Source organism: Schistocerca serialis, chromosome 3, assembly GCF_023864345.2.
Source record: "Schistocerca serialis cubense isolate TAMUIC-IGC-003099 chromosome 3, iqSchSeri2.2, whole genome shotgun sequence".
NCBI lineage: Eukaryota > Metazoa > Arthropoda > Insecta > Orthoptera > Acrididae > Schistocerca > Schistocerca serialis.
This window is the reverse complement of record NC_064640.1, coordinates 612,125,882-612,139,770: the sequence shown is the minus strand read 5'-3', so window position 1 is coordinate 612,139,770 and position 13,889 is coordinate 612,125,882. Positions and strand designations below refer to the sequence as shown.

At 34.8% G+C, this 13,889-nt stretch overlaps 1 protein-coding gene across 1 annotated transcript in view; it reads right to left on the bottom strand.

The window, feature by feature from the left end:
- Positions 1–300: 300 nt before the first annotated feature.
- The window catches only part of LOC126471042 (voltage-dependent calcium channel type A subunit alpha-1-like), a 74,400-nt gene continuing 60,811 nt past the window's right edge, over positions 301–13,889 (bottom strand). The window contains exons 8-10 of the mRNA XM_050099109.1: positions 10,291–10,395; positions 1,027–1,133; positions 301–480 (exon numbers count right to left, since the gene is read on the bottom strand). Coding sequence (XP_049955066.1) covers positions 301–480; positions 1,027–1,133; positions 10,291–10,395 — 392 coding nt within the window. The remainder of the gene's footprint in view (positions 481–1,026; positions 1,134–10,290; positions 10,396–13,889) is intronic.

Below are 13,889 nucleotides of genomic sequence, written 5' to 3'. Positions count from 1 at the left end.
TATTCAAATGGTTCAAATGGCTCTGAGCACTATGGGACTTAACATCTGAGGTCATCAGTCCCCTAGAACTTACAACTACTTAAACCTAACTAACCTAAGGACATCACACACATCCATGCCCGACGCAGGATTCGAACCTGTGACCGTATCGGTCGCGCGGTTCCAGACTGATGTGCCTATAACCTCTCGGCCACATTATTAAGATATTCAATTAATGAAACAGTGTCATCTCAAATGCAGGTTAGGGGAATGGAGATTGCAGCTCAACAAATTGTCAGGGGGCATCTCAGGTACGCCAAATTAAATTAACAACCACTGTGCAGGCAATATGTTCTTTTCAATAATCAAGGAGAATGAAGTCACTGACAAAACTATAAATTGCCATTGAGGCTTATGAGGTAAACAACTGTATGTAAAAGAACTGATGACATCATAATAAGTACAGCCAGTCACAGTTGGTGATATTGTCTTGTATAGGCTCTGTATATAGTGTGTATCCATTAATCTGGTATAAAACAGATTTTATGACAAAATACAGTATTTAAAAAATCAAAGAGGGATATAAACAAATAAAACATAAGTTTTCCTAATCCTACACTGAATCTCCAAGTGGAAAATATTTGACAGAAGTCCAGTATATACCACCAATTCAGTTTTAGTTTCATACACTGACTTATTATACTATGGCACTTTCTGATGGTACACTGTGAATGCTGAAATTAACTTAAGAATCAGTAAGAGAAATTTATTTACAAATAATTAAAAATGTCTTATTTCAAAGGTATAACATTTAGTCTCATTCTGTCTATTCAAATGTAGCTATTGCAGGAAATGTAGTAGGATTTTAACTATCAGTAATAATGTCTAGGAAAGTACATTAACAGTTGTCTCATTTTACTTCATATGTATTATTTCAAGTTGTACTGACTGGATATTCCCTATATAAATACAGATAATAAGAATTCATTTGCCAAAGTACATGACACTGGAAAAAAGTATGCTTTAATAAAACAGAATTTTACTTACCGGCACACCAGCTGATTCGATCTGTCCAAACCTTGTTGTTCTCCAGCTTTCCAAAATCAGCAGGCCAGCATAGATCTTGCCAACTGTAAGCTTCCCTTTACCAAGTTCTGTGAAGAAAAATGTATGATTATGATTTATTAGTTAACTGAAGGACATTAATTTTATATTCAGGTACCACAGAAATATGGGGGTGATGATGTTAAATTGTTAAATATATAGTAAAATTATTGACATGAAGATAGTACACTTGCAACAGCAAAAAAGTTGGGTATTTACAACAGTAAAGTACCTTTTGCCTTAGATGATTAATTAATGAAAGTAGACACTAAAATTCTGCACAAATATTGTGTCAAAACACACAGTGGCTATGTTAATATACAAAAATATAAACAATACATAATAATAATACACATATTAATGTATACATATAAAATTTGATATGACAGCTTGGAAGATATAAAGAACAAAATATGTAGTGGAGACAATGAGTCACAGTCGGACACAAGACGGCCTTCTTCTGAATTAGACAACATACCCACAAACACATTCATGCAAACACAACTCACACATACATGACCACTGTCTCCGGCTGCTGAGGCCAGACTGCAAGTAACAGGGCATGATGGGAGAAGTCATCTAGATGGTGGGGGTAAGAAGCAGGCTGGGGCATGGAGAGGAAGGGATAGCAGGGTGAGGTGAGAGATGGTGAAATTCTGCTTGTGGGAGCATACAGGGATAACATGGGAAAGGGTACAGCAACTAGGTGCAGTTGGGAGATTATTGTCATTATGCCATGTTCTTAGCAAACCTGAAATGCATTCCACTTGCATAAATAAGAGTAATGTATAGAACAAGATTGCAAGGCCAATAATAATGAAGAGTCACAAACATGACAACATGCAGCCCCAACAGCACACATACACAAATACTCCAATTAAACAGTCCAAACTTTGAAGAGCTACTGTGTGAATGAGACAGAAATACAGCTGTGTTTGTTAAGAAAGTCCACAGCACAGAGGTACCTGAACCACATGAAATTTAAATGGATCCACAGCATTCAGGGTTTGACCCTGCAGTGAGAGTATTTACATTCATGAGACTGAGAGAAAGGCAGGCAGCATGCGATAAGACATCAGTAGCATCTTATATATTGTCAGTAGTCAAAGGGTTAGCAGTCTTTGTGATAGCTGGTAAGTTCTAATTGCCCTTTCTGTCTGGCAATGGCTGGAGGAAAAGAAATAGTTTTGTTTACTCAGAATGCATAGTTTATAAATATGAAGGAAAAGGATAAAAAAAGGACAAATGATGTCTCAATTTTGAATGTTCATAGCAAAAGTCTTCTTTTAAAATTTAAGAAGGACTTGCAAGAAATTAAGGAAGGGGATGTAGCAAACCTTAAGTTAAAAACATTACAGAACTGTATACAGTAAACTATTCACATAGAAACACTCATGGGTAAAGAAACATTTATTTCAGATTCTCTCTTACTCTAACTTCTAATTGATGTATACTAGCTTCATCATTTCTGAATAGTTATTCTTCCATTCCTTTTGATTTGTCTAACAAGAAAGGAAGCTATCACTAATTTCAACAGTTATTTCAATATATAAATTTTTAAAAACTAATTTTTGGTGGATAAAGTTGTGTGCTGGTTTGGAAAACAGCCTTAGGGTCTTTGACTTTATTTACAAATGCCATGACTATTCAGTTTTCTGAATATAACTCACTACAGAAAATGCAATATCGTTTGATAATTGTATTAGCTGAACAAAACATTTTTTTAGTCTTGTTTCACAAACTTTATTATTATTGTATGACCTAGGTTTCAGGTTATAAGCCCATTTCCTAGTACCCAACTTATCCCTAAAATTGAAACAAACCACAGATGAACACGTCAATTTCTTAACCTATCGATTCTTGACTAAAACTAGAAAAGTTACCTATGTTGACACTTTTGATAGACTTACATAAGTCTTTTTTAAAAAAATCGTTATGGAGGCAATAACTGTCAATAAACATACATTAGAGTAAATCTGTGTATACAGCAAAGGGAATTTGTGTAATTATCTACTTGTGAATGGAGGCACCAAGGTTCTTCTCCTATATAGAGGTTGTAACATTGACTAAAAGAGGTGAGTAATTGAACTGAGTTTGCTCATTTAATGATAAATGTGGTGATACACACATTTATTTATTAATTTACAGTATGTTTGACTGAGTGAGTGAGATTTACACACTTTTCTTCTATCTGTAGGACTTCCACATCAATTACATATTTGTGGTTTTCATTTAAGCAATTTTCAGCATAGGATGAATCTGGCTTCTGTAATCTCCAGCTTCTATTATATTCTCTGAGCCTACTACAGACTGACCTCCCATTCTGACCAATATAGCAGCACTGACACTGTCAGTTACCACAGTCTTACTTTTTTTAAACTAGCAAACTGGTGCAAAAATAGTGTACTATGAATCAAAATTAACCTCAGAAACAAAAGAAACTTTCAAAAGTTTCAAAGAAATGGGAACAATTTATGAAATTGTAGCCGCTGCTGGCTGGGAAGAGAGGTGAAGTTACTTATTTATGAAAGTAATTTTAGACAATGCACTGAGTCTCTTTATGCTTAAGGTCAGTATAGAACATTATTGGCCACATTAATCTGTACAAAATGTAAGTTTCATTAGAGAGAAATAGTGTACAAATGTATTTCAGTTATGACTATGCTCCACTGAATACAGTGTTCTGAAAAAACAACTGTTAACTATTTTCTAATGGAAAGTCAGAGGGTAAAAGGAGAGGACACCATGTAGTAAAGACATAAAAATAATGGAAGAAGGGGATGAAACCTGCCTGGATAACCAATCTCATTAACATGCCATGTTTGGAATCGAGGAGTTAGCCTGACAAGACCAAATTCATCTTTAAGACTAATGACAATAGCTGGTTAGCTGGCCAGCCTGAATGTCATTTTTAGGGGTTTCCCACAACCCACTACGTAAATGTTTGCACACCTGCACATGAGATCTACTCTAGGTGCACATAGATAGGGTTCCATCTTCTGGGATGAATAAGAGACTGATTTTAGTCTCTTTAAACCAATATTAATCATCATCATCATCATCATCATCATCATCATCACTTTCATAAAGGGGATGAACAAAGAAATGATGAAAATACACATTGGAGTTGAGTGGCAGGAGACAACAGAAAATATAGTAGAACTGCAGAAGAATTTAGAGGAAAAAAAAAGTGTAGATGTACCATGATGACACCTTAGCACCCTCCCTCAGCCAATCACACATTCTATTGTGATAGAGCAGCTACTTTGAGAAACGTGAACTTCTGATAACTGATGCAGCTATGAAAATTTTCTATTTAGAATTTTCGATTTTATGTTAAATGTGCGTGCGTACCCTTTCTAAATTCTCTACTTATGATAACCTGAAAAATTTATTTAATGTATGAATATATATGACTAAATCTGGTTTTCATCTTTAGTAAATTAAGCCTGTGACAAATTTTCATTTTTAATATCCTCTTCAAAATTACAGGCAAGATAAATAAGATTTATTCAAGTTGAAAATGAAATACTTTTCTGACTGACTTCCATAGTGTGAAATGATAACATAGCTTGATTTTCAACAATATTTAGTCCACAGGCACTCATTATTTGTTATTACTCCACAGGTTTGTTTGGAAGGAAAGGGAAGGAAAATCATGGGTTAACATGGTCATTTGAAAGAGAGAGTGAGGTGAGTCACAGCAAGACTGGGAAAGAAAATCATAGATGTCCTTTCAAAAAGAACCATTTGAACATTTCATCGATCAGCTTCAGGACATCACAAAAAATGTAAATCGGAATGTCTGGATGGGTATTTGAACACCATTTCTCCCAAATGCCCTTCAAGTATTTCAAATATGATATCACCAACCACAATAGCTCATTTTGTAGAAGCAGAAGCACAAAGAATGATCCCAAATGAAGACATTTCTATTGATTATTTAGATATGCTGTTACTGTTTGTCATTCAGAATAACGGAAAATTGTTCTTGTAAAATGATGAAATCACAATACTTAGAAAAATCTTTGGCTAGTTTCGTTCTGCACAAAATAAAAAGTTAAATCTCTCAAAGGCAAAATACTTTCTCATAAAAACAAGCAGGCTACACTCTAAGTTTTCCTTAAAGGGTGGAGGATGATGTATTAGGCTCATAAAAATAATAAAGTTTCAAAGATGGCAACTGAACACAGAGGGTATAACGTTAGGATACAATATTAAAAAATTAAGTAATGTTCTGGTCAAACATAGCATCATTTAGTGTTGAGACATAAATACAAACAGAAGCACTGTAGAAGAGATCAATAGCATTTTTACACAACTTGAGAAAATTTTGGCATCATATAATTGTCAACTTCCCAACAAAGGCATCTACAACTTCTTCATAAGTAATACACTAAGAAGTTACAAATGTGAATGGAGACAAATGTTCTGTATTTGTTTAAGATCTTCATCTCTCAGATCTTTTCTTCCCAGTGCTTGGGTACCCATGGCCATTGGGTACACTTGTATTTCATGACTTGACATTTTTTAAAACTCTGTTACCAGATTCCCTTCCCAATACTGTAGTTATCAGTTAACTTAAGGGAGGAAATATACGACTTTCATTCGCCTATGAATCATAAAAAGTTTCTTATGCATATTATCATATTTTAGTTGTGTTCTCAGGCAGAGACTGTGAATCAACCTTGCATATGCCTCAATGAACATGGCAATTAGCTAGAACCCACACCTGATTGGCCCATGTATCATGCCATCATTTAATACAGGACCAAAACTAGTGAGCTGTGCATTATGTTATTTAAGCAGGCCTTGGTCTCTCAGATCATTTACACAAAATAATAAAAAAGTTTTGAAAAAAATTGCAAGCACAAAATCTTTTAAAATGAGAGTTTCACAAATCTTGTCAAATTATAAGCAGGAGTAAGTGTACTCAGTTAAAACAACAGAAGCAACATTTTCTCTATTTCAGTGAAGTCTTGAGAAGTCATTCTGATAACTATCATCAGTATGAATGTCTGATGAAACAAGGTAACTGCATGTACAGAAAGGTCTCCTTTTAATTTTTATACCTGAGTTCCTTAAAGAAGAGAAGCCATATGAATTCTGAGTTCTTAAACCATAGATTCAAAAAGATATATATATTTTACCATCTGTGAATGAAATCATAAAATGACAAAATAATAGTTAACACAGAAAGAAGAGGATGCTTGATTACTAAGGAACTATTAGCTGTGGCATACAAGTGTGCAATGGTTTTTCCAATCTTTAACTGTTTTTATGATGTGACAAGTATCATCAAAGTGAATAAACTCAGCTGCAATGGATGAACAGTTTAGTAAATGTTTCTTCTTGCACACTGCAGGTAAACAAAAAACAATGATGCTCAGGTACAACCACACAGAAAATAAAATCAGTCTAATTCATTTGACATTTGTACTAATACATAGCATTTTAGGGCAAGCACATGAACACCTCTGTAGTAAAATGCTCATCCAATGACATTACACTGATTAATTTAAACAGCCATGCACAAATATGCAGTAGCAAATAGTTACTCAGTAATGTGATCAGGATTGTTAAATAACTATTTATGCAGCATCATCGAGAATAGACATTGTGACATCACAAAATCACTTGTTAAAATGTTAAGCAACTCATCTACATTTAAAACTAGACTCTGAAAATAATAGCAGACTGACATTTCATTATATGATGGTTTCTTCCTGTTCCATTCACACACAGAATGTGGGAATGTGGAAAGTATGATTACTTACAAGTCTCCCTGGGAGTTGTGTAATCTATTTTTATCCTTTGATATCTACATGATTTATACACAGAATGTTAAAGATAACGCTTAATGTCCTCAGTTTGTTCCATCAGATATGAGCCCCATATCCTACAGCAGCATGAGACTGCACACATGTTACAGCAGAGATGGTATATGACATCATTGCTATCCCAGATGGTACCTACTGTTGATATAGGATATGCCTGCAATGTGACTTCAATATGATGTGCTGGGTGGTTGTGTAGGATAAGCCTTGAAGCTGAACTTTCCACAGGATTTTGACCCACGCGACATTGGGTTGAGTGAAGATAAGGCTCATGGATGGACTATGATATTTTATAAATTGCATGGGAAATACCACCCTAGAAGAGGTTGGAAAGATTTTAGGAATGTTCTTCATTCTAGGGCACCATGAAATGTGGAAGATACTGGTCCCGCATAAAATCGCTGAGCAGGCCAAAGGCTTCTATTCAGTCACACATTGACTATCTGGTAGGGCAATAAAAGACAGCAAATGGAAAGCTGAAGTTTTAAATTTCACTTTAAAAAAAATCATTCATGTGGGAGGATTATACAGACACACCACTGTTTGACCATTGCAAAGACTCCCATATGGAGGACACACAAATAAGCTTCCCTGCTGTTGAAAAGCTACTGGAAAGAATTGAAAATAAATAAGTTGTCATATCTAGATGGAATCCCAGTAGAGTTTTACATGAGTACTCTTCAGCATCAGCCCATTACTTAGCCCAGATTTATCAATTCTTACATCCAGCACATAGTTCCAATGATTGGGAAAAAAGCGTAGGTGATACCTGTATATAAGAAGAGTAAAAGAAATTTACAGACAAATATTCTTAGCATTGGTTTGCTCCTGAATTCTTGAGCATATCCTAAATTTTAATCAGGAAGGATTGAGAAAGCATCATTCATCCAAATCTCAGCTTGTCTTTTTCTCACATGATATCCTGCAAACCATGGCTGAAGTGAAATAGGCATATTCCATAACCATACATTTCTGGAAGGTGTTTGACACAGAGCCCCACTGCAGACCGTTAATGAAGGTCTGAGCATACACAACAATTTCCCACACATGTGGGTGGCTCTAACCTGCACATCAAATGTTTATCAGAGACATGTGAATCACCAGGAGTGCCTTAGAAAAGTGTGATAGGACTGCTCTTGATCTATACTAACATAAATGATCTGATGGATAAGGTGAGCAGCAATCTGTGATTGTTTGCTGACGATGCCATAGTGTATGGGAAAGTGTAAGCCTTGTGTTTCTGCAGGAGGATACACAATAACTTAGAGAGAATGTTCATGTGGTGTTACGAATGGCAGCTGCTCTGCATGTAGAAAAATATAAGTTTATTCAGAGCACAAGGAAAACAATCCTATAATGTTTGAATACAATGTTGGTAGTGTGCTGCTTGACACAGCCTGGATGAAATATCTAGGCATATCATTTCAAAGTGATATAAAGTTCAGTAGTAGTGTAGGCAATTGTCAGATTTTGATTCACTGGGAGTATTTCAGGAAAGTGTAGCTCATCTATAAGAATTGCAGATAGGACACCAGTGCAGGGTTTCCCAAACTGTGTTCTGCAGAACACTAGCATTCTGCAGGAAGTGAATAAGTGCTCTCTGAAAAATTATTAATAACATGGCATTTTTTGACATTTTTTCCTTATTTTTTACATTTTTTAATGATGTCTGTGTTATTAATTACAATTTAAAACTAAACTTGTTCCCATTTTTTAAAATTTTTATTAACCTTCAAAATGAACAAGGTTTTCATACAAAGTAACAGGATTCTCAAAGTGTTCCATCAGAGGAAAAGTTTGGGAACTCCTGCACAAGTGTGACTCTTTCTTGAGTACTGCTGAAATGTTTGGGACCCTCACTAGATTAAACTAAAGGACGACATTTAAGCAGTTCAGAGGTGTGTTGCCAGATTTATTACTGACAGAGATGTTTCATGAACTCAAATAGGAATCCCTGTATGAAAGACAATGTGGAACATTACTGAGAATATTTAGAGAACTATCATTTGCAGCTCACTGCAGTCATTTTGCTGTCACCAATGTACATTCTGTGTAAGTACTATGAAGACAAGATAAATTAGGGATCATATGGAGGCATGTAGATAGTCATTTTTCCCCTGCTGCGTTTGTGACTGAAACAGGAGAGGGTGGTACAAGGTACCCCTCGCCATGAATGGCATGGTGGCTTGTGGAGTATGTATGTAGGCATAGTTGAAGCTGTGACTGAATATATTTGTAAGCTGTACATCGTAATATATATGCACATTTACTTACCGAGTTTAAGCATATTATATCATGTAGAGACCAAGAAATATTGAGAGTGCAATGTTTTCAATCCCTCATACAAAAAATTATGAATGATTTAAGTTCAACACAAAAAATTTGCTTACATAGGTTATTCGCAGCCACTTGTGCTATATGCTATAATATTCTGAGGAAAGTAATCACAAGAAAATAAAGAATCATGAGCAGGGTTATGCTACATTCTCCTGTAGGGACTTATTCAATTATCTCAGGATACTGACGATGTCACATTGATACATATTTGCTTTTATGTGATCCACTGCCAAGAATTACTCTATACACAAATGGACATTGTATACCATGTTCATGATGCACCACATAAACATGAGTTACACACATAAGTCGAAACTTTCAACCTGATTACTGACAGAAGTGCAATATTCATGCATAGAGGTATACAATGCAATATCAGTCTATGTCCGATCAGCTTTCGGTGGACTTACTAAATTTAATATATAGTTAAACATTTTTTTTCTCGGTAAGTCTTTCCACTTTTTACAGGAAATTTTGGATAGTGCATAAAGACTTTGAATTGTGATGAAATTTAAGTGCTACCAAGAGAATATACTATATGAAAACTTGAATATACTAAAAAAATAATTACTGAGTTGGAAACAACAAACAGTATTAATATATCATCTGTAATCCAAACAGCCTAATAGTGATGCCAACAATCAAATTTTTTGTAATATTTATATTTTTTTCTAATGAAATAGAAACATGCTGAGGATGGTGTAATAGCACTCAAACATGTATGGGCAATAATGACCAAGAAAAAAATAGCATTTTGCTCAAGACAAAATTATCAAAAATATTTTTTACTGCTTAAGCTAACATAGATGTAAATAGTTGGCTTTTAGGGGAAAAACTATCCATTAATTTGATTGTTCTGCATCCTAGTGATATACCCACAACTTGCATCCATGGAACATAAAAAAACCTTTTGACCTGTGGTAATCATAAAAATTGTGAGGCTTCGAATTTGAGAGAGGATATATGTACACTATTTTATTGTATAACATGTCTGCTTTCTTATCCACGTGTAAAATTCACACCCATTACTCACCTTCTTTCCTAGGTATCAGAAGATCTAGCATCTTCTTTGCTTGAAGAGGCCAAATATTCTGTATTGTTTCTCTCAGCTCTTCATCTGCCTGGTCCATTTCATCAGCTGAAAGATTTCAAGTGCAATGAATATCCCGATATAATTATGCATATTCATGCTATAAATCAAGATTTCAGTTTATTAATGTATGCACACTTGCATATACATGCATGTGTCTACACACACACACACACACACACACACACACACACACACACATAGTGAAAAGTCTTTTTATTTATGCATATATTTGTGAGTGTTGCTGTTGTTCTGAAATTGTTACCAGTTAATAATACATGTTCAGATGAGTAAACATACAGAAAAATTGTCATCATCACGTATACTTGATTAAATGCACCCGAGTCAAAAAATTAAGCATAACTGGGAAAATAAAATGAAAACAGAAAGAGAAAAGGTGAGCAAACACTGTCTCTACAAGCAGTGTCTCTACAAAACAGAACTGTACCACCTGTATAAGAAAACAATATTACATATTTCAACAAAGAGAACAAAAAAGTGTGTTGGACACACAGTGTGTAAGTGATACCTGCATTTTTGCTGTGACCAGAATACAATCTCTTGGTGTAACATACTATACAGTACCACAAAGACCCAATCGGCATGCTCTTATGCTTGGTGATATTCTTGCATGTCTTGCATTTCTTCCAAAACATACTCAAAACTCAAAGGCACTGAATGTATCACAAAATGGCATTTCAAGGCTTTGATGAGAGCTCTAATGCATGAAAAATTATGATTTGAAGCCAATGTCAGGCCAAACAATCAGGACAAATAACTGGCATATAATAGTCTACACAGCTATCTCAAGAGTTGCAGTTTCTTGACTGGGTGCATGTTTGATATCATGTAGTCACATGAATGGAAATGGTAAATGTAGGTGGATATAAGCTTTCAGGTCATGTAAGTAGAGATACTATCGACAGGGGAGGAGTTGCCATATATGTTAAAATCTGCCACACTGTGAAAAATTTGGAAACTAAAAAATTTTGCGTAGAGCAACATATAGAATGTGTGTGTGAGCTTAAACTAAATAATGGCACTTTTATAATTTTAGCCATGTATAGGTCCCCATTGGGAAGTTTTCAACAATTTTTTAAAAACTTGGATTCTCTGTTGTGCTATTTGTCATATAGAGGAAAGCAAATTATTGTTTGTGGGGATTTCAATGTAGATTTTCTGAAAGAGTCTGATAGAAAGCTTGACCTTGAAGTATTTCTTGGTTCTTTCAATTTGACATCAGTTATCGATTTTCCCACTCGGGTGGTATAGGAAAGCAGCACACTGATAATTTTTTCATAGATCATGATAAATTTAATGAAATAAAAACTTTTCTGTAAAGAAAGGTCTGTCATAATGCACAGCTAGTTACAGTACATAATATTGCTCCATACAGTAATGCAAAACAGTCATCTAAAATAGAGTGTTCAATTAATGATTTAACAATTGAAAATTTTAGGGAAAGCTTGCAACAGTTGGACTGGGATGAAGTGTATAGGGAACCTGATGCTAATTTAAAATTTCACCTATTTCATGATACCTTTGTGAGAATATTTGCAAACAATTTCCCTAAGGAAACACTGATATATAATTGTAAGAAACTATGTAAAAAGCCATGGATTACTAAAGGGATAAAAATATCTTGTAAACAGAAAAGGGAAATGGATCTTGTATTAGGAGGAGTACTGATTCCGAAGCAGTGAAACATTATAAAAGCTACTGCACTGTATTAAGAAAAGTTATTAAAAAGTCCAGAAGTATGTGCACTATGTCTGAGATTAGCACATCTGGTAATAAAATTAAAACAATTTGGAATATTATTAGAGGGGAAACAGGGCAAACTAGAGCACAGGAAGACCATATTTCTATCAGAGTCAATGAGAAGTTTGTTAACAAGAAGTCAGAAGTAGTAAACATTTTTAACAATCATTTTTAAGTGTAGTAGAGAAAACAGGATCCAGCTAATCATTATAAAATGCAAGGCAGTATATGGAAGAGGCAATACCTATGCAATCTGATAAAACTGTAAGTCAACCCACCCCTCCTACTGAAATTAGGAATATAATAAATTAACTGAAAAGTAAAAGCTCACATGGAATTGATGGCATTTCCAACAGAGCACTAAAAGCTTTTAATACGTAGGATTCTCAGTCACATTGGTGACAGGAAGGGCATCTGGCCACCCCTTCAAATTAACATGCCACATCTGGTTGACCCCGCAAAGTTGGGATTAATGCTTGGAAAGAAAGAACTCTCAGTCACATGTAGTAGCTCACTGAAACAGCATTTTCTCAGATAGACTGAAATACACTATTGTTAAACCATTGCATAAAAAAGGGGACAGGTCTGATGCTAACAATTACTGCCCTACCTCACTTCTGACAGCTGTATCCAAAATTCTTGAAAAAGTAATGTATTCAAGGGTAGCATCACATGTTTGTAAAAATGAATTACTAACAAAATGTCAGTTTGATATTCAGAAAGGCTTTTCAACAGAAAATGCTATATATGCTTTCACTGATCAAATATTGAATGCATTGAATAACTGAACATTACTCACTGGGATATTTTGTGATCTCTCATTGGCTTTTGATTGAGTGAACCCTGAAATTCTTCTAGATAAGCTGAATTTTTATGGTATGAGTGGGGCAGTGCAGAAATGGTTTACTTGATACTTAACTGGAAGAATGCAGAAGGTTGAAATTATCAGTACAGATATCCTACAAAAATCAGCAGAGTCCTCTAACTGGGGAGGTATCAAGAATGGTGTCCCACAGGGTTCAGTCTTGGGTTCCTTATTTTCTTAATATATATTAATGACTTTCCACTCTATATTCATGAAGATGTAAAGCTAGTTCTTTTTGCTCATGATACAAGTATAGTAATCACACTCAACAGGCAAATGTCTTTCAGAAAATTATTTAGTGGTTCTCAGCAAATGGACTCTCACTAAATTTTGAGAAAAAACAGTTTATACCATTTTGTACAGTAAATAGCATAACACCATTGATAAATATAGACTATAAACAGAAGTCTGTTGCTGAGGCAGAATATTCAAATTTCTAGGTGTGTGCATTGATGAAAAATTGAATTGGAAGAAACACATCAATGATCTGCTGAAATGGTTAGGTTCAGCTACTTATGCTATTACAGTTTTTGCAAATTTTGGTGATAAACATATCAGTAAATTAGCCTGCTATGCCTATTTTCATTCACTGCTTTCATATGGCATCATATTTTGGGGCTATTCATCATTAAGAGAGAAAGTATTCATAGCACAAAAACTTGTAATCAAAATAATAGCTGGAGCCAATCCACCATCACCTTTCAGACATTTATTTAAGGAACTCAGGATGTTCACAGTACATTTGCAGTACATATATTCACTTATGAAATTTGTTATTAATAACCCATCCCAATTCGAAAATAACAGCAAAGTGCATACCTACAATACTAGGCAAAAGGATTATCTTCACCATTCTGGATTAAGTCTCACTTTGGCACAGAAAGGGGTGAATTATGCTGCCACAAAGATCTTTGGT